Source organism: Heterodontus francisci, chromosome 18 (assembly GCF_036365525.1).
Source record: "Heterodontus francisci isolate sHetFra1 chromosome 18, sHetFra1.hap1, whole genome shotgun sequence".
In the NCBI taxonomy this organism is placed as follows: Eukaryota; Metazoa; Chordata; class Chondrichthyes; order Heterodontiformes; family Heterodontidae; genus Heterodontus; species Heterodontus francisci.
The window spans coordinates 78,685,999-78,706,035 of NC_090388.1; the positions used below are offsets into that span (position 1 = coordinate 78,685,999).

The 20,037-nt window shown below is 43.0% G+C and overlaps 1 protein-coding gene across 4 annotated transcripts in view; it reads left to right on the forward strand.

Annotated features, from left to right (window-relative positions):
* tbxas1 (thromboxane A synthase 1 (platelet)) overlaps nucleotides 1–20,037 on the forward strand; it is a 325,351-nt gene that overhangs the window by 164,651 nt on the left and 140,663 nt on the right. For all 4 annotated transcript variants that reach the window (XM_068051060.1, XM_068051062.1, XM_068051063.1 and 1 more), the window contains 2 exons: nucleotides 15,950–16,046; nucleotides 19,452–19,568. In XM_068051060.1, the coding sequence (XP_067907161.1) occupies nucleotides 15,950–16,046; nucleotides 19,452–19,568 (214 nt within the window). The remainder of the gene's footprint in view (nucleotides 1–15,949; nucleotides 16,047–19,451; nucleotides 19,569–20,037) is intronic.

Sequence of the window (20,037 nt, forward strand, 5' to 3'; positions counted from 1 at the left end):
TCCTTAGTATGTCGGACTGCGAAGACGTTACCGAGCCATCTTCTTCCTTCAGGCTGCTGATAACAGAGCTCTCTCTGTGTACCTTTTGGAAGAAGTAACGCGAGCACGTCTCATCCTGCTCGATGGAGCGGACTCTGGACCGGAAGATGATCTTGGAGGCCTCCTTGGCAAAGAGCGAGGCCTGCTGGCTCTTCACCTCTTGGAGGTCCTCCTTGACCTCGACCCCCATTGACTGCAACCGGAGTAGATTTTGCATAATTTTCTGGAGTCGGGACAGTTCCCTCTGTCTCTCTCTCGCCTTCTGAACACCTTTGTGGATGAAGAACCTCTTGATGTTCTCCTTAATCGCTTCCCACCAGTGAACTGGAGACTCAAAGAGGGGTTTCACGGTCCTCCAACCTTTGTAATCCCTTTTGAGTTCCTCAACGTTCTCTGGGGTCAGCAGTGTCGCATTGAGCTTCCACGTCCCTCTGCCAACCCACTGGTCGTCCTGTAAGTGACAGTCGGCCAGTAAGAGGCAGTGGTCGGAGAAGAACACCGGCTTGACGTCGGTGGATCCGACCATGACAGCACGGGACACAAACAGGAAGAAAATCCTGGAACGGGCAGACCCGTCCGATCTTGACCATGTGTATCTGCGCTGCGCTCCGTCTGCAGGTTTGCTGAAGACGTCGTGCAGTTTGGCATCTTTAACTGTTTCTATTAGGAATCTGGACGTAGCGTCCAGTTTGCTGTCGTCACTGCCAGATCGTCCAGCCGCATCGATGATGCAGTTGAAGTCACCGCCTGTACTTCAAAGATAAACAGACAAATGAATCAGCCAGAGACCTTGCACCATCTACATCTGGAAATTGCCGATATCAGTGATAGACTTTGATTCCCTTCACAGTCAAGCAGTCTGACACTATTTGATGTCTGAGTTCACACATGAAAAATAGGAACTCAGGCCGAGTATCAGAGGGTTCCAGTAAGCACCTGGGTCTTAAGCAGATTTTGGGAGGAGGTTGTGGGGATAGAATAATGGCAATTAAATACTAGAATTACATTTAGATGTACAGTATACTTACAGATATTGCACTGTAGAGGTCTTCATGGGTTTTAATCCCATGTTCATACCCCGCTGTGTGCTGTGTCAGCCAGGATAGTAGCAGAGTTGCTTTAGTTCACGTCAGAATTCCTGAGCTAGGGAGAGATAAAACTAGCCAGGCTACCATTCCCACTAGAGAGAGAGAGAGAGTGTTTGCGTGTAGCCTGCTGACGTTCATATTTGAACAAGGTATTGGATGGGCATACAGAGCTTATTGTAGAAGACTCTGTTAAGAGTCAGTGCCTACAGGAGACTGCACACAAAATGATCTGTGCCTGCCACTGTTTTCATCTGCAAGCTGTATCACTTCAGCTTGCTAATTTAAAAATAATCTGTTCTGAAAAGCAAATGCTCGCTTCAATTTGCATGAAATGTCAACATGTCAGTGGATGGAATGACTTTCTGGATGAGCTGCCATCTGAACTTAATATGCGAAGAGTCAACAAGTAAACAACTGCTTCTTCCAATGGGAATATGTGTGTGACTGGATTATTGTTCTGCCATCTGCATTGTGTAATATCTAACATCTACATAAACCCGCATTCCCTACTTCACATGAAGGACGCTTGAAACCCAAGGATATATGTTTGTCGTTGAATCAAGTTTCTCCCGAATTTTCAGACCTTCCCATTCCTAAACTGATCCCGCTTGCCAGGATTCTGTCAATGTCACTCCCAACCTGGACTGCAAGATTTTGTTAAATTAATTCTCAGGATATGGGTATCACTGGAAAGGCTGCTATTTATTGTCCATCCCTATTTGCCCCATAGAAGGTGGTGGTGAGTTGGCTTCTTGAACCTCTGCAATCTGTGTGGTGAAGGTACTCCCAAAGTGCTGTTACGTAGGGAATTCCAGGATTTTGACCCAGTGAAGATGAAGGAACGGCGATTTATTCCCAAGTCAGGATGGTATGTGACTTGGAGGGTGCTTGCAGGTGGTGGTGTACCTGTGCACCTGCTGCCCTTGTCCTAGACTAAGGGGAAGGGCAGTGGATGAGCGGTGGCAGACATTTAAGCAGATATTTCACAACACTCAGCAAAAATTTATCCCAGTCAAAAAGAAGGACTCAATGAGAAGGATGAACCACTCATAGTTAACAAAGGCAGTCAAGGAGACTATCCATTCAAAAACTAAGGCATACAAAGCGGCGAAAGCTAGTGGTAGGGCAGAGGATTGGGAACCTTTTAGGATCCAGCAGCGGATGACTAAAAAACTAATGAAGAGGGAGAAAATTGATTATGAAAGTAAATTGGCAAGAAATATAAAAACAAACAGCAAGAGCTTCTACGGGTATATAAAAAGATAGTCGCTAAAGTGAGTGTGGGACCCTTAGAGGGTGTGACTAGAGAATTGAAATGGGAAACAGGGAAATGGCAGATTATTTAAACCAATATTTTGCATCGGTCTTCACGGTGGAGGACACTATAAACATCCCACAGATATCAGATAAGCAAGGAGCAAATGGGAAGAAAGATCTTGTAACAGTCTCTATCACGAGGAACAAAGTATTTGACAAACTAATGGGACTAAAGGCAGACAAGTCGCCAGGACCTGATGGCCGACATCCAAGGATTTTAGAGGAAGTGGCTGCAGAGATAGTGGAGGCATTGGTCGAAATATTCCAGAACGTACTGGATTCCGGGAGGGTCCCAGCGGGTGGGAAAACCGCTAATGTGACACCCCTGTTCAAGAAGGGAGGGAGACAAAAAGCAGGAAACTATAGGCCAGTCAGCCTAATATCGGTCATTGGAGAATAAGCTAGAGTCCATTATTAAGGAAAAAATAGCAGGACACTTCGAAAAGCTGAACGCAATAAAACAGAGTCAACATGGTTTTGTGAAAGGGAAATCATGTTTGACAAATTTGCTAGAGTTCTTTGAGGATATAACAAGCAGAGTAGATAAAGGGGAACCAGTAGATATAGTGTATTTAGATTTCCAGAAGGCATTTGATAAGGTGCTACATAGAAACCTAGAAAATAGGAGCAGGAGTAGGCCATTCGGCCCTTCGAACTTGCTCCGCCATTCATTATGATCATGGCTAATCACCCGACTCAGTAACTTGTTCCCTGCTTTCGCCCCATACCCTTTGATCCCTTTAGACCCAAGAGCTATATCTAACTCCTTCTTGAAAATGTACAATGTTTTGGCCTCAACTGCTTTCTGTAGTAGTGAATTCCACAGGCTCACCACTCTCTGGGTAAAGAAATTTCTCCTCATCACAATCCTGAAAGGTTTACCCCGTATCCTTAGACTATGACCCCTGGTTCTGGACTCCCCCAGCATCGGGAACATCCTTCCTGCATCCACCCTGTCAAGTCCTGTTAGAATTTTAGGGGTTTCTATGAGATCCCCCCTCACTCTTTTGAACTCCAGCGAATATAATCCTAAGCGACTCAATCTCTCCTCATACGCCAGTCCCGCCATCCCAGGAATCAGTCTGGTAAACCTTCGCTGCACTCCCTCTATAGCAAGAACATCCTTCCTCAGATAAGGAGACCAAAACTGCACACAATATTCCAGGTGTGGCCTCACCAAGGCTCTGTATAATTGCAGCAAGACATCCCTGCTCCTGTACTCGAATCCTCTTGCTATGAAGGCCAACATACCATTTACCTTTTTTACCGCCTGTTGCACCTGCATGTTTACCTTCAGCGACTGGTGTATGAGAACACCCAGGTCTCGCTTCATATTCCCCTCTCTCAGTTTATAGCCGTTCAGATAATAACCTGCCTTCGTGTTTTTGCTACCAAAGCGGAAAACCTCATGTTTATCCACATTATACTGCATCTGCCATGCATTAGCCCACTCACTCAACCTGTCCAAATCATCCTGAACCCTCCTGCCCAGTTTTGTGTCATCTGCAAATTTGGAGATATTACCTTTAGTTCCCTCATCTGAATCATTAATATATTTTGTGAATGGACGGGGTCCTAGCAGTGATCCCTGCAGTACCCCACTAGTCACTGCCTGCCATTCGGAAAAAGACCCATTTATCCCTACTCTTTGTTTCCGGTCTGCCAACCAATGTTCTATCCATCGCAATACACTACCCCCAATCCCATGCGCTTTAATTTTACACACTAATTTCTTATGCGGGACTTTGTCGAAAGCCTTCTGAAAGTTCAAATAAACCACATCCGCTGGCTCCCCCTCATCAACTCTACTAGTTACATCCTCGAAGAATTCTAGTAGATTTGTCAAGCGTGATTTCCCTTTCATAAATCCATGCTGACTCTGTCCGATTCTACCACTGTTCTCCAAGTGCCCTGCTATAAAATCTTTGATAATGGACTCTAGAATTTTTCCCACTACCGACATCAGGCTGACTGGTCTATAATTTCCTGCTTTCTCTCTACCTCCCTTTTTAAATAGTGGGGTTACATTAGCTACCCTCCAATCTGTCGGAACTGTTCCAGAGTCTATAGAATCTTGGAAGGTGATCACCAATGCATCCACTATTTCGAGGGCCACTTCCTTAAGTACTCTGGGATGCATACCATCAGGTCCTGGGGATTTATCGGCCTTCAATCCCATCAATTTCCCCAACACCATTTCTCTACTAATACCGATTTCTTTCAGTTCCTCTCTCTCCTTAGCCCTGTGTTCCCCAACATTTCTGGTATGATATTTGTGTCCTCCTTTGTGAAGACAGAACCAAAGTATGCATTTAGTTGGTCAGCCATTCTTTGTTCCCCATAATAAATTCCCCTGTTTCTGACAGTAAGGGACCTACATTTGTCTTCAACAATCTTTTTCTCTTCGCGTACCTATAGAAACTTTTACAGTCAGTTTTTAATGTACCCCGCAAACTTGCTTTCGTACTCTATTTTCCCCTTCTTAATCAATCCCTTGGTCCTCCTTTGCTGAATTCTAAACTGCTCCCAATCCTCAGGTCTGCTGTTTTTTCTGGCAGATTTATATGCCTCTTCCTTGGATCTCATGCTATCTCTAATTTCCCCGGTAAGCCATGGTTTGGCTACCTTCCCCGTTTTACTTTTGCGCCAGACAGGGATAAACAATTGTTGCAGTTCATCCATGCACACTTTAAATGTTTGCAATTGCCGATCCACCATCATCCCTTTAAGTAACGTTTCCCAATCTGTCATAGCCAACTCGCGCCTCATACCTTCGTAGTTTCCTTTACTAAGATTTAGGACCCTTGTCTCAGAATCAACTACGTCACTCTCCATCTTGATGAGGAATTCTATCATATTATGGTTGCTCATCCCCAAGGGGTCTCGCACCACTAGATTGTCAATTAGTCCTCTCTCATTACACAATACCCAGTTTAGGAGGGCCTGTTCTCTAATTGTTTCCTGTATACACTCCAAGAATTCCTCCTCTACAGTATTGTGACTAATTTGATTTGTCCAATCTATAGGCAGATTCTCTCTCTTCTCTTTGGCCTCCTTATTTCGAGAGACAATGGGTAAGCGCCTGGAGGTGGTCAGTGGTGTGTGGAGCAGCGCCTGGAGTGGCTATAAAGGCCAATTCTGGAGTGACAGGCTCTTCCACAGGTGCTGTCGGGGCTGTTACACAGTTGGTTCTCCCCTTGCGCTTCTGTCTTTTTTCCTGCCAATTGCTAAGTCTCTTCGACTCGCCACACTTTAGCCCCGCCTTTATAGCTGCCCGCCAGCTCTGGCGAACGCTGGCAACTGACTCCCACGACTTGTGATCAATGTCACAGGACTTCATGTCGCGTTTGCAGACGTCTTTGAAGCGGAGACATGGACGGCCGGTGGGTCTGATACCAGTGGCGAGCTCGCTGTACAATGTGTCTTTGGGGATGCCATCTTCCATGCAGCTCACATGGCCAAGCCATCTCAAGCGCCGCTGACTCAGTAGTGTGTATAAGCTGGGGATGTTGGCCGCCTCGAGCTTCTGTGTTGGAGATACGGTCCTGCCACCTGATGCCAAGTATTCTCCGGAGGCAGCGAAGATGGACATACGTTGGCTTGACATACGTTGTCCAGGCCTCGCTGCCATAGAGCAAGGTACTGAGGACACAGGCTTGATACACTCAGATTTTTGTGTTCCGTGTCAGTGCGCCATTTTCCCACACTCTCTTGGCCAGTCTGGACATAGCAGTGGAAGCCTTTCCTATGCGCTTGTTGATTTCTGCATCTGGAGACAGGTTACTGGTGATAGTTGAGCCTAGGTAGGTGAACTCTTGAACCACTTCCAGAGCGTGGTCACCAATATTGATGGATGGAGCATTTCTGACGTCCTGCCCCATGATGTTCGTTTTCTTGAGGCTGATGGTTAGGCCAAATTCATTGCAGGCAGCCGCAAAGCTGTCGATGAGACTCTGCAGGCACTCTTCAGTGTGAGATGTTAATGCAGCATCGTCAGCAAAGAGGAGTTCCCTGTTGAGGAGTTTCCGTACTTTGGACTTCGCTCTTAGATGGGCAAGGTTGAACAACCTGCCCCCTGATCTTGTGTGGAGGAAGATTCCTTCTTCAGAAGACTTGAACGCATGTGAAAGCAGCAGGGAGAAGAAAATCCCAAAGAGTGTGGGTGCGAGAACACAGCCCTGTTTCACGCCACTCAGGATAGGAAAGGGGTCTGATGAGGTGCCGCCATGTTGAATTGTGCCTTTCATATTGTCATGGAATGAGGTGATGATACTTAGTAGCTTTGGTGGACATCCAATCTTTTCTAGTAGTCTGAAGAGACCACGTCTGCTGACGAGGTCAAAGGCTTTGGTGAGATCAATGAAAGCAATGTAGAGGGGCATCTGTTGTTCACGGCATTTCTCCTGTATCTGACGAAGGGAGAACAGCATGTCAATAGTCGATCTCTCTGCACGAAAGCCACACTGTGCCTCAGGGTAGACACACTCAGCCAGCTTCTGGAGCCTGTTTAGAGTGACTCGAGCAAAGATATAGGCAGATTAAAGACACCCATAATTATAGATGTTCCTTTATCGCATGCGTGTCTAATTTCCTGTTTAATGCCATTCCCAACATCACCACAACAGTTTGGGGGTCTGTATATAACCCCCACTAACGTTATTTGCCCCTTCGTGTTTCTCAGCTCTACCCATACAGATTCCACATCGTCAGAGCTAATATCTTTCCTCACTATTGCGTTAATTTCCTATTTAATCAGCAATGCAACTCCACCGCCTTTTGCTTTTTGTCTGTCCTTCCTAAATACTGTTCATTTCCCATCCCTGGTCACCTTGCAGCCATGTCTCCATAATCCGACTATATCAGACCGTTTTCCAGTTTTCCAATCCGCTGGGAACTTTGGAAGGTTACAACCAATGCATCCAATATCTCTGCAGCCTCTTCTTTTCAGACCCTAGAATGCAGACCATCAGGTCCAGGGGGTTTGTCAGCCTTTAGTCTGATTAGTTCTCCCAGTATTATTCTCTAGTGACAATGATTGTTTTAAGTCCCTCCTTTTTGCTTCTTGATTTTCTGCTATTCTTGGGATTTTTTGATCTCTTCTACTGTGAAGACAGATAATAAAATGTTTGTTCAAACTATCTGCCATTTCCTAGTTTCCCATTATTAATACCCCTGTCTCATGCACTTGATGAGGTGACTAGTGCCAGAGCTTCAGGCATGGCAAGAAAGGGTCATCATGGTAAAGGGGGTGACCAAACAGAGGCAGAGGAAGTCTCCAATGAAGACCTATTGCAGCATTCCAATTAGAATCATAGAAAGTTTAAGACACAGAAAGAGGCCATTTGGCCTATCATGTCTGTGCCAGCCGAAAGACGATCCACCTATTCTAATCCCACCTTCCAGCATTTGGTCCGTAGTCCTGCAGCTTACTTCACTTGAGGTGCATATCCAGACTCCTTTTGAATGAGCTGAAGGTCTCTGCCTCAACTACTTTTCAAGCAGTGAGTTCCAGACCATCACCACCCTCTGGGTGAAAAAGTTTTTCCTCATCGCCCCTCTAATTTTTCCACCAATCACTTTAAATCTATGCCCCCTCATCACTGACCTCTCTGCTCAGGTGAATAGACCCTTCACCTCCACTCTATCCAGACCCCTCAAAATTTTGTACATTTCAATCAGGTTTCCCCTCAGCTTTCTCTGTTCCAAGGAGAACAGCCTCAGCCTATCCAATCTTTCCTCATAGCTGCATTTTTCCAGTCCTGGCAACATCCTCGTAAATCTCCTCTGTACCCTCTCTAGTGCAATTACATCCTTTCTGTAATTAGGTGACCAGAACTGCATATAGTACATAAGTTGCGGCCTAACCAATGAGTTAAACAGTTCAAGCATAACCTCCCTGCTCTTGTAACCTATACTTCGGCTAATAAAGGAAAGGATTCCATATGCCTTCTTAACCACCTTATCGACCTGTCCTGCTACCTTCAGGGATCTGTGGACATTCACTGCAAGGTCCCTTACGTCCTGTACACTTCTCAGTATTTTCCCATAAATTGTGTATTCCTTTGCCTTGTTTGACCTCCCCAAATGTATCACCTCACACTTTTCCAAGTTGAATTCCATTTGCCACTTTTCTGCCCATCTGACCAGACCATAAATATCTTCCTGCAGCCTACAGCTATCCTCCTTGCTATCTACCACACAGCCAATCTTTGTATCATCCGCAAACTTCTTGATCATGCCCCCTACATTTATGTCAAAATCATTAATATCCACCACAAAAAAGCAGGGGACCCAGTACTGAGCCCTGTGGAACGCCACTGGAAACAGCCCTCCAATCGCTAAAACAGCCGTCAACAATTACCCTTTGTTTCCTGCCTCTGAGCCAATTTTGTATCCAACTTGCTGCATTTCCCTGGATCCCATGGGATTTTATTTTTTAACCAGTCTGCCATGTGGGACTGTATCAAAAGCCTTGTTACAATCCATGTAGACTACAGCAACTGCACTACACTCATCTATCTTCCTTGTTCCTTCTTCAAAAAATTCTATCATTACCTTAACAAATCCATGCTGACTTCCTTGTTTAACTTGTGCCTTTCTAAGCGACAGTTTATCCTGTCTCTCAGAATAGATTCCAATAATTTGCCCATAACTGAGCTTTGACTGACTGGCCTGTAATTATTCTCTTTGCTCCCTTTTTAAACAGAGGTACAACGTTAGCAATTCTCCAATCCTCCGGCACCTCACCTGTATCCAGTGAGGATTGGAAAGTGATGGTCAGACCCTTGGTATTTCCTCTGTTGCTTCTCTTAACAGCCTAGGATACATTTCATCTGGTCCTGGTGATTTCTCAACTTTCAAGGATGCTAATCCCATTAATACTTCCTCTCTCCCTATGTTTACCACATCCAATATTTCACACTCTTCCTCCTTAACTACAATATCTGCATCGCCCCCTTCTTTTGTGAAGACAGGCAAAAAGTGGTGCAGTGGTTAGCACTGCAGCCTCACAGCTCCAGCGACCTGGGTTTGGTTCTGGATACTGCCTGTGTAGAGTTTGCTAGTTCTCCCTGTGACTGTGTGGGTTTCTGCTGGGTGCTCCAGTTTCCTCCCACAGCCAAAGACTTGCAGGTGATAGGTAAATTGGCCATTGTAAATTGCCCCTAGTGTAGGGATGTGGTAGCGAACATGGGATTAATGTAGGATTAGCATAAATGGGTGGTTGTTGGTTGGCATAGACTCGAAGGGCCTGTTTCAGTGCTGTATCTCTCGATGATTATTCATTAAGGACCATACCAATATCTTCCACTCCTACACATAGGTTGTCATTTATGAGCCCTACTCTCTCCTTAGTTATCCTCTTCCTCTTAATGTATTGATAAAACATCTTTGGGTTCACCTTGTTTTACTTGCCAATATTCTTTCATGCCCTCTCCTTGCTTTCCTAATTTCCTTTTTGATTTCACCCCTCCACTTTCTATACCCCTCTCGGCTTTCTGTAGTATTGAATTCTCGGTGTCGGACATAGGCTTTCCTTTTCTGCCTTATCTTACCCTGTAAGTTCCTTGATATCAATGGGGCTCTAGATTTGGCCGCCTCTCCCTTTTTCTTTGTGGGAACATGTTTACCCTGAACCCCTTAAATCTCCCCTTAGAATGCCTCCCACTGCTCTGAAACTGATTTACCTTCAAGTAGCACTTTCGCTAAATTACTCCTTAGTTTAATAAAATTGGCCTTGCCCCAACTGAGAACTCTAACTCCTGTTCTATCTCTGTCCTTTTCCATAATTATATTAAAACTGACTGAATTATGATCACAACCACCAAAATGCTCTCCCACTGCCACTCCTTCCACCTGCCCATCATCATTTCCTAAAACTAAGTCAAGAAGGGTAGCAGGGATAAACCAGGTAATTACAGGCCAGTGAGTCTAACGTCATTGGCAGGGAAACTTTTGGAAAAAATTCTGAGGGACAGGATTAATCTCCACTTGGAGAGGCAGGGATTAATCAGGGAACGTCAGCATGGCTTTGTCAGGGGGAGATCATGTCTAACAAACTTGATAGAATTTTTTGAGGAGGTGACTAGATGTGTAGATGAGGGTAAGGCAATTGATGTAGTCTACATGGACTTCAGTAAGGCTTTTGATAAGGTCCCGCATGGGAGATTGGTTAATCCCACAGCCCATGAGATCCAGGGCAAATTGGCAAATTGGATCCAGAATTGGCTTCGTGGCAGGAGGCAGAGGGTGATGGTCGAGGGTTGTTTTTGCAATTAGAAGCCTGTGACTAGTGGTGTACCGCAGGGATCGGTGCTGGGACCCGTGCTGTTTGTAGTTATATTAATGATTTAGAAGTGAATATAGGAGGTATGATCAGTAAGTTTGCAGATGACACGAAAATTGGTGGTGTCGTAAATAGTGAGGAGGAAAGCCTTAGATTACAGGATGATATAGATGGGCTGGTAAGATGGGCGGAGTAGTGGCAAATGGAATTTAATCCTGAGAAGTGTGAGGTGATGCATTTTGGGAGGACTAACAAGGCAAGGGAATATACAATGGATGGTAGGACCCTAGAAAGTACAGAGAGTCAGAGGGACCTTGGTGAACTTATCCATAGATCATTGAAGGCAGCAGCACAGATAGATAAGGTGGTTAGGAAGGCATAAGGGATACTTGCCTTTATTAGCCAAGGCATAGAATATAAGAGCAGGGAAGATTTGATGGAACTGTATAAAATGCTAGTTAGGTCACAGCTGGAGTACTGTGTACAGTTCTGGGCACCGCACTATCGGAAGGATGTGATTGCACTGATAGGTCCCTCTGTACCGCAGCATTCTGCAGTCTCTCACCATTTAAATAATATTCTGCTTTTCTATTCTTCCTGCCAAAGTGGACAACCTCATATTTTCCCACATTATACTCCATCTGGCAATTTTTTGCCCACTCACTTAACCTATCTATATCTCTTTGCAGACTATTTTTTATCCTCCTCACAACTTGCTTTCCTACCTATCTTCATATCGTCAACAAATTTGCTTTCAATACACTGTTACGATCAGGTGAGAAAGAGGTCGAGGGTTCCCTTTCATCCTTTACCTGGTCTTACACTAACAGGGTTTAATTTTAAACACACTGTGTTTTTAGCACCGCTTTCCTGTTATAAGGCAAAGAAACCAGCACAAACAGGCTTTCTTGGGTTTAAAGAAAAAAAGTTGAACGTTTATTAAATTTAAACTCTAATTCGGTTGATGCCTACGGATACGCACACACGTCCACGCTAGCATGCATGCGCGATACACACATGCAGATAGGGACAGAAAAGAGCAGAAGAAAAGATAAAGTGGAAAGGTTTGAGGCAATATCTGAAGAGTTGTTACGGTTCTTCAAGCTCACTGTAGAGTCCTTGATTGTAGGTAGATCTTGCTTTTTGTTGGGGCCCAGTATTCTTCTTAAACCTTGTTCACTGTAGGAGATTTTTCTCTCTTGGGGTTCATATGTCTTTAATGGATTCAGAGGCTTGTAAGAAAGAGATGGGAGCAGACAGGAGAGATCTTCTCAGTTCAGGAGTAAACAGCTTTCTTCCCAAACTGTTTGTACAAATTCAAAAAACTCAGGTTGCCCAGCGGGTTAGTCGTGTGACTAGCTGGTTTGTCTCTTGTTTGTGTATTCGGCCATCTCAGCAGCCAACCTGGAATGCAAGCTCCCCCACCTTCAACGTCTGGTGATCAAAAGTCCATTGTGGGTTGAATGTGTCAGGGAATGACTGCTTTGTCCTTCCAAACACTGTTTGTTAATATGCAAATGTCTTTTCCACCCACGACTGATCTGTTTAACAAGTCCTTTCTTCACTCCGGTAACAGTTTAAAATCAATGTTCATGAAAAAATAATGTGCCTCATCCTTGGCAGGTGGGGGCCTAGCATAACAACACTCAGACTCTTCATCCAAGTCATTAATATAAATTGTGCATAATTGTGACCCCAGCACTGATCCCCACTAGTTACAGTTTGCCAACCTGAAAATGACCTATTTATCCTGACACTCTGTTTTTTGGTTGTTAGCCAATCTTCTATCCATGCTAATATATTACCTTCAACACTGAGCTGTTATCTTGGGCAGTAACTTTTTATGTGCCACCTTATTGAATGCCTTTTGAAAATCCAAATACATTACATCTACTAGTTCCCCTTTACCCACCCTGTTTGTTACATCCTTAAAGAACTCTAATAAATTGGTTAAACACAATTTCCCTTTCATATAACCATGTTGACTCTGTCTGCTTATATTATGATTTTCTAAATGTCCTGCTACTGCTTCCTTAGTAATGGATTCCAGCATTTTCTGAACAACAGACGTTAGGCTAACTGGCCTATAGTTTCTTGCTGTCTTTCTTCCTCCTTTCTTGAATAAGGGTGTTATATTTGCGGTTTTCCAATCTGCTGTTACCTTTCCAGAATCTAGGGAATTTTGAAAGATTACAACAAGGTTGATAGGTAAATTGGCCATTATAAATTGTCACTAGTATAGGTAGGTGGTAGGGAAATATAGGGACAGGTGGGGATGTTTGGTAGGAATATGGGATTAGTGTAGGATTAGTATAAATGGGTGGTTGATGGTCGGCACAGACTCGGTGGGCCGAAGGGCCTGTTTCAGTGCTGTATCTCTAATCTAATCTAATCTAACCAATGCATCCGCTATCTCTGTAGTCACTTCTTTTAAGATACTAGGATGCAGGCCATCAGGTCCAGGGAACTTAATCACCTTTAGTCCCATTAGTTTTCCTAGTACTTTTTTCTCTAGTGATAATAATTGTTTTAAAATCCTCTCTCCCTTTTTGCCCCTTGATTTTTGAATATTCTTGGGATATTTTTTGTTTTCTACCGTGAAGACAGATACAAAATACTTGATCAAAGTCTCTGCCATTTCCTGTTTCCCGTTATTAATTCCCCTGTCTTATTCTCTTAAGGGACCAACGTTTACTTTCGCTACTCTCTTTTTATATACTTGTCGAAGAAACTCATGCTGTCTGTTTTTATATTTCTTGCTAATTTACTCTCATATTCTTATTTCTCCCTCTTTTTTTAATCATCCTTTGCTGGTTTCCAAAAATTTTCCCACTCTTCTGTCTACCACTAATCTTCGCAACATTTTCCGCCTTTTCTTTCAGTTTGATACCATCCTTAACTTCCTTAGTTATCCATGGATGTTGCCTGCTTCTCGTAGAGTCTTTCTTTCTCAATATATCTTTGTTGAGAGTTATAAAATGTCTCCTTAAATGTAAGAATAGAAAACCAGAATATTTTTTAAAAGATGTGAAACTTGTAAGTGTTGATGTTCAAACAGTTGGGTATGCTTGTGCAAGAAATGCAGAAAGTTAGCATGTGGTACAGCAAGCAATTAGGAAGGCAAATTGCATGTTGGCCTTTATTCCAAGGGGATTACAGTTGGAGTACAGGAGTAAAGAAGGCTTGCTACAGTTGTACAGGGTTTTGGTGAGACCACATCTGGAGTACTGTGTGCAATTTTTGCTAGAGAAGGGGTGCCTCACAATGTAATACTTTGTACCCAATTTATTTTGAAATGTTGTTTGAGCATGCTAATTCATGTTGTGGGTTAGATTTTACATTGCAATGGCGTCCTGCATGCGCGGGCAGCACTTCGCGGATCCGCTGTAATATTAGACGTGGCGGCTCATTTAAGTGGCTGGGGTGGACTGCCCACCCCACCACATCATCCCCAGCAATGGCATCAGGTGCCACTGCGCAGGCGCTGATGCCATTTTTAAAGGGCTTTGAGCCCTTCCATTTCGTTTAAATGTTTAAAGTGATAGTCATTTAAAATATATTTAAAATAAGTAAATAAATGTTTCTAGTCCCTCTCCCACCCCCCAATAACCATAGAAATCATTCCTTGCTCTCTCCCACCGCAAAATACTGAGCTTGTGGACCTGACCTTCCCCTCCACCCCACAAAGTTCATAAACTTTTAACTTCACCCCTTCCCACCATCCACTACACCAATCAGATTAGTTTGACCCTGCTCCCCCCCACTCCCGCACTGAAATACCTACCTGCTCCCTCCCACCTCCCCACCAGTGTCCCACATTGGATTTCCGGACAGAGATCTGTAGGCATGGGAGTGTCGGCCACAAGCACCAATATGGCACTGGAACAGACGGTGGGGGGGGGGAAGAGGGGGTTAAGTCATTTATTCATTCACTTGCATTTTTTAACTATGCAGATTTGCATAGGGGACGCCAAGAGGCCTCGCTACTGCCGGCAATATTGGGCCGGGCCTTCTCGGCGTCGAGGCCCATGGTGGTCCTCTACCAGAGACATTTCACCCTTTCCCCCGCCACGACCCCCGACTTTGGGGGGGACTGTAAAATCCCAGCCCTGTATTATAAAAGAAAGAAGGGAATCTGTTAATTGTGTATCAGTTGTTTGATTATATGCAGGTGGAGGGTGTTAATTGGGGTCTTATAAGCAGCCACTTACTGAGACTGGTGAAGGGTTTGAGTGAGGCGCTACATGTTTGTAATCCTTTTACTCTGTACAATAAATGTGAAACTGCGCAAAGATAGGCTCCAGCATTATCCTTCCATAACAAGCTTTCTGGAGTTTAACAGTTTTAGTCTCCACATTTAAGAAAGATATACTTGCATTGGAGGCAGTACAGTGAAGGTTCACTAAATTGGCCCCTGGGATAACCTCTTATGATGAGAGGTTGAATAAATTGAGCCTATATTCTCTGGAGTTTAGAAGAATGAGAGGCAATCTCATTGAAACATACAAGATTCTGAAGGGGCTTGATAGGGTAAACACTGAGAGATTGTTTCCGCTTGTTGGGGAATCTAAAACACAGGGGCACAGTCTCAGGATAAGGGGCTGATCATTCAGGACTGAGATGAGGAGAAATTACTTCACTCAAAGGATTGTGAATCTTTGGAGTTCGCTACCCCAGAGGGTTGTGGATGCTCCATCGTTGAATATATTTAAGGCTGGGATATACAAATTTTTGGTCTCAGGGAATCAAGGGATATGGCGAGTGGGTGGGAAAGTGGAGTTGAATTCTAAGATCAGCCATGATCATATTGAATGGTGGAGCAGGCTCGACAGGCCATATGGTCTACTCCTGCTCCTATTTCTTGGGTTCATGTGTTCTTGTCTGCAGCTGCTTATCTACCTTCTTACATTTTAACCTGTTTTCCCAGTCCACTTTAGCTAACTCTGTCTTCCTTTATTTAAATTTAAGAGAAAGTCACAAGGCTGGGAGAGACATATGAGCAGCTTACTCTGTGTCAGGCAGTGAGGTATGGCTTGGGAAAGAGTGCGAAAAATTAGTTTAAAAAGGTAATGTGGGAATGGTGGAGAAAGAATCGCGTTGTTTTGCCACGATTTGTAATTTATTTCCTGTTGTATCTACACTGTTGACACCTATTTGACTGCATAAATAACTGAAGCGGCAAAAAGATTTGTCTGTAAATTGTGTCTTTCGTATGTTTCAGTTACTATTTTGGCCGGCGACCGACCATCCTAATTGCTGAGCCCGAAATGCTGAAGCAGATTCTGGTGAAGGACTTCAGCAACTTTGTCAACAGAATGGTAAGTGATATTGAATCCATCTACACCTTCACTCTAAACTGACAAGTCGTGTGCCCAGTGTGGTTCACAACTTAAAACCCACCTTTGGTTGGAGATCGTGATTCCTTCTTGAATGTGCCTTGCACTAGTAATTTCAAAAGCTCTCTCTGGGGCACGTTTAATAATTCTGACTCGGTTGAAGTACTGCATCACCACTGAGAAGCTTGACACAGTATTCATGGTGCAAGCTGACTGCAGTGCTTGTTTAATTAGCTGAGTAAGGGTAGCTGTTGCACTGTTTACTTGATAGTCCAGAGGATACAGGATCTGACTGAAATTAAATGGTTTCCTTCACAGCTTGTATTCACCGCTGCTGCTTTGCCTGACATTTATATATATTTATCTGGAGAACTAATGTTAGAAAGGAGCTACAATTGGTCTTTACTGGTAGCATGAAACAGGTGCTAGTATTTCGGCACCCCCTTTGACACCCCCCTTGATCATCTTCATTGATTTCCGATTGCTGCTTCTTCACTATCAACCTTTTTGCACTGCTGCCAATGACCAATTTCATCCCCAAAATTCCGAAGAGGAAGCTTGGCATAAAAATAGACTAATCATAGCTCATCATTCCAATAAGCTGTGTGCAATAGGAGACTCATGTCCACCCTTGACCAAGTCATCATTTGTAATGTCTGAATGTCAACAAGCCTATCATGGTCCAGCCTGATCAAATAAAAATTCATATACCAATTAGGGACATCTGTATAGGTATCAGGAGCAGGAAACTTGAACTTATCTTCTCTTCCCTTACAGGTTTAATAACACCTGTGCAGCCTGCTTCGACTATTCATCCCAACCCCCACAGCCATTTTCACCCTCAAGCATGTAAAACTATTGCAGAAGTAGGCACATCTGAGCTATCCATATACCCTCCTCGGGGTAAATGCCATGTTGAGAAATGTACTTCCAACTACACCAACATATAAACCACAGCATGATCTTCCTCCTTAAATAACTTTTAGTAAACCAATCGTGTACCTTGACTCCTAAATGTGAAATGTTTGACTCTTTTCCTTTTTGTGTTTGTATTCTTGTCATGAAAATTCATAATAAACAAACTGGAAAAAATAAGGAAATACAGAACAAAAAAAGAAAGAATAGGCAGTTCCTACCATAGACCTTAGTGCAAACTCAGACAAAGTCTAGTTGAGAATTGGCCATTTTTCCTCTTGAAGCTGATCGCTCTTGTACCCTAACTCTCCCTTTCATGCCTTCAGTTGCAGTTTTCATATCTATAATGGTTTTGCATTGTTACGACTGAGGCAGGAGGAGTGCACTCTAAAGTCAGTTACACTTCTCCACAGGTCACAACATATATTTAAATTTTCCCACTTAGCAAAACAGTCAATCATATACTCTATTTTACCCCAAAATAAAGCACACCAACCAGGTTTCTTTAATAAACAGCAAAATTATCTGTTTATTATAAACCAAGTCTTACCCAATAATAAAGTAAAGTATACACACAAATTGAAATATTAAAGCCTCTTATTTATCCTAGCCCTCACATACATACTCATACATATATAACCGGTTAACTGGGAAAAAAATAAAAGGGATTTTTGTTTACAGCTGTTACAAAGAAATGGAAGGAATAAAAAAAAACACTTGGACTGCAAGGAAGGAATGGAAGGATGTCCTTTGTCTCGGTGAGGTGTCCCAAAGGTGAATGGTAGGCTGTCAATGGGATTTTCTTAGAACAGTTCTTTCTAGGCAATGTTGATGATCAGTTTGGGTAGGCTTTCCAAGAGATGCAGCTACAGAAGGCTTCAGTCAGGTCTTAAAGCAGAAATGCAGCAACAAAGGTTTCAGTTCCACACATTTGACATGCAAGTTCTTTAATCGTGCAGGCTTTCTTCAACTACGGGAGTAAAAAGGAACACTCTTGATGCAAGATTCTTTTTCAAGAGAAAGATGGGCTGGTAGTCTCCTGGCAGGTCAATAAGCAAACGTCTTCTCTTCCAGGCCAAAGCCAACTGGCTTTTTTAACAGTTCAAAATAAAACTAAAACTTTTGCAGAAGTCCAGTCTCATGATCTCTATAAATCTTGGCTTGTCAGCTCTCTTCAAATATTTCTCCAAATCAAAACAACCCTGCTGGGTTTTGATTTGAAAACAGATGCCTTCCAGTAGCCGTTTACAGTTCCACTCTCAGTCCCAACCTTCTGGTAACCTTCCTTTTTTGAAATTAAAAAAACCCCACAAAGTTCAGCTTTTATGAAATTCTTTTCAGTTTTAAAATATAAATTCTCAAGTTTTAACAAAAGAAGTGAAACCTTCGCAATAGCATCTACAACCCACAAGGCAGATTATTCCAAACATTCACCCTGATTAAGAATGTTCTGCAAGCTTCTTGCTGGCAATGAAGCTGTCGGATTGTCGGAAAAACCCAACTGGTTCACTGATGTCCTTTAGGGAAGGAAACCTGACTCTCTTACCCAGTCTGGCCAATATGTGATATGATGTGGTCATTGCAAGAACTGCAGTCATATCAAACTGCTGCTCAACATTTCAAGAAGGCCCACCGCTACTTTCTAAGGGCAACTAGGGATGAGAAATAAATATTGCTTTGCCAGTGCGTCCACATCCCTGGAATGGATAATAATTTTAAAACATGTTATTAATGGCAAAATTTAACCTAATCGCCTTGTATCGATATGAACAGACATTAAATAGGGTCTGAAAATTCATCAGGCTTTAAAGGTTAAACAAATTTTGGAATAGAAAGGAGACTGATATGAAAATAATCTGCCTTCTAAATGAAGTGTTTCAAGGAGCCTTTATTGAAGATTCCTGTTATTTATTGACCAATATTCTCTTCCAAACATTCTAAACCATCCACTTCTGTGTTGTAAGTAAACACAGCTTGCAATACTAAAGTTGTGCACTACCAAAGGGAGTGCTATACTTTCTCTTGTATGCAATGCATCCTGGATTAAGTGAAATCACTGTAAGTGGGTAGCCTTAGTTCCGAAGCTTTGTCTAAGAGAATTATTTCCAGTGCAACACATGTAGCAAAGTGAGTTATTGGACAATACCTTGACACCTGCGATCTGGTTTTGAGTACAAGTCTTATTTATATAAGATGAATACTGGATGAGGCTCAAGTGTGAGGCCTATCACAGTTAAACAGCCAACCAACATTCAATCAAGTGCCTGTTGGGCGAGATCTTGTGGGTGAGCAACTGGCAGCTATGGAATTAGATCCTACCAGGAGTCTACACCTTCAGGAGAGGAGCAAATTATAAAAAAAAGTATTTTGCAAGCAGTGCTGCATATTGTCCATTGCACTATGTGCTCTTAAAAATGGCCTCAAGAATTCTGAAATGCTAAGCTGACAATAAATCATTTTTCTATTTTTCAGAAAGTGTCTTTCTCCAGCAAACCAATGGGCGACAGTCTTTTGTTTCTACAAGATGGAGATTGGAAAAATGTCCGCAATGTTTTGACACCAACTTTCAGTAGTGCAAAGATGAGAGAGGTGGGAAGTGATCAATGCTTTAAACATAAAAGTCTTTCCATCAACAAATCTATTTTAGTAAATCAATTATTAACTCTTTCCATTTCAATTTTTCTTCAGTTTAGCTTTTTAGTGTGATATTTTGTGCTCATTCAGGTGACGGATGTTAATTCAAGAAATTTGAACTCTTCATTTCAGGCACCCAGTGGGTATGGTAGCATGGTGACAATGCTATCCAGAGACCTAGACTAATAATCCAGAGAATGTCAGTTCAAATCCCATCATGGTAGTCTGAGCCTTTTAATTCCATTTAAAGTATCTGGAAGTAAAAAGCTGATGTCAGTAAAAGTGACCATGAACTTTCTCAGATTGTCATAAAGACCCAACCAGTTTGCTGATGTCCTATAGAGAAGGAAACCTGTCAGCCTGACCCAGTATAGCGTATTTGTGACTCCAATCCCACATCAACATGGTTAATTCTTAACTGTGC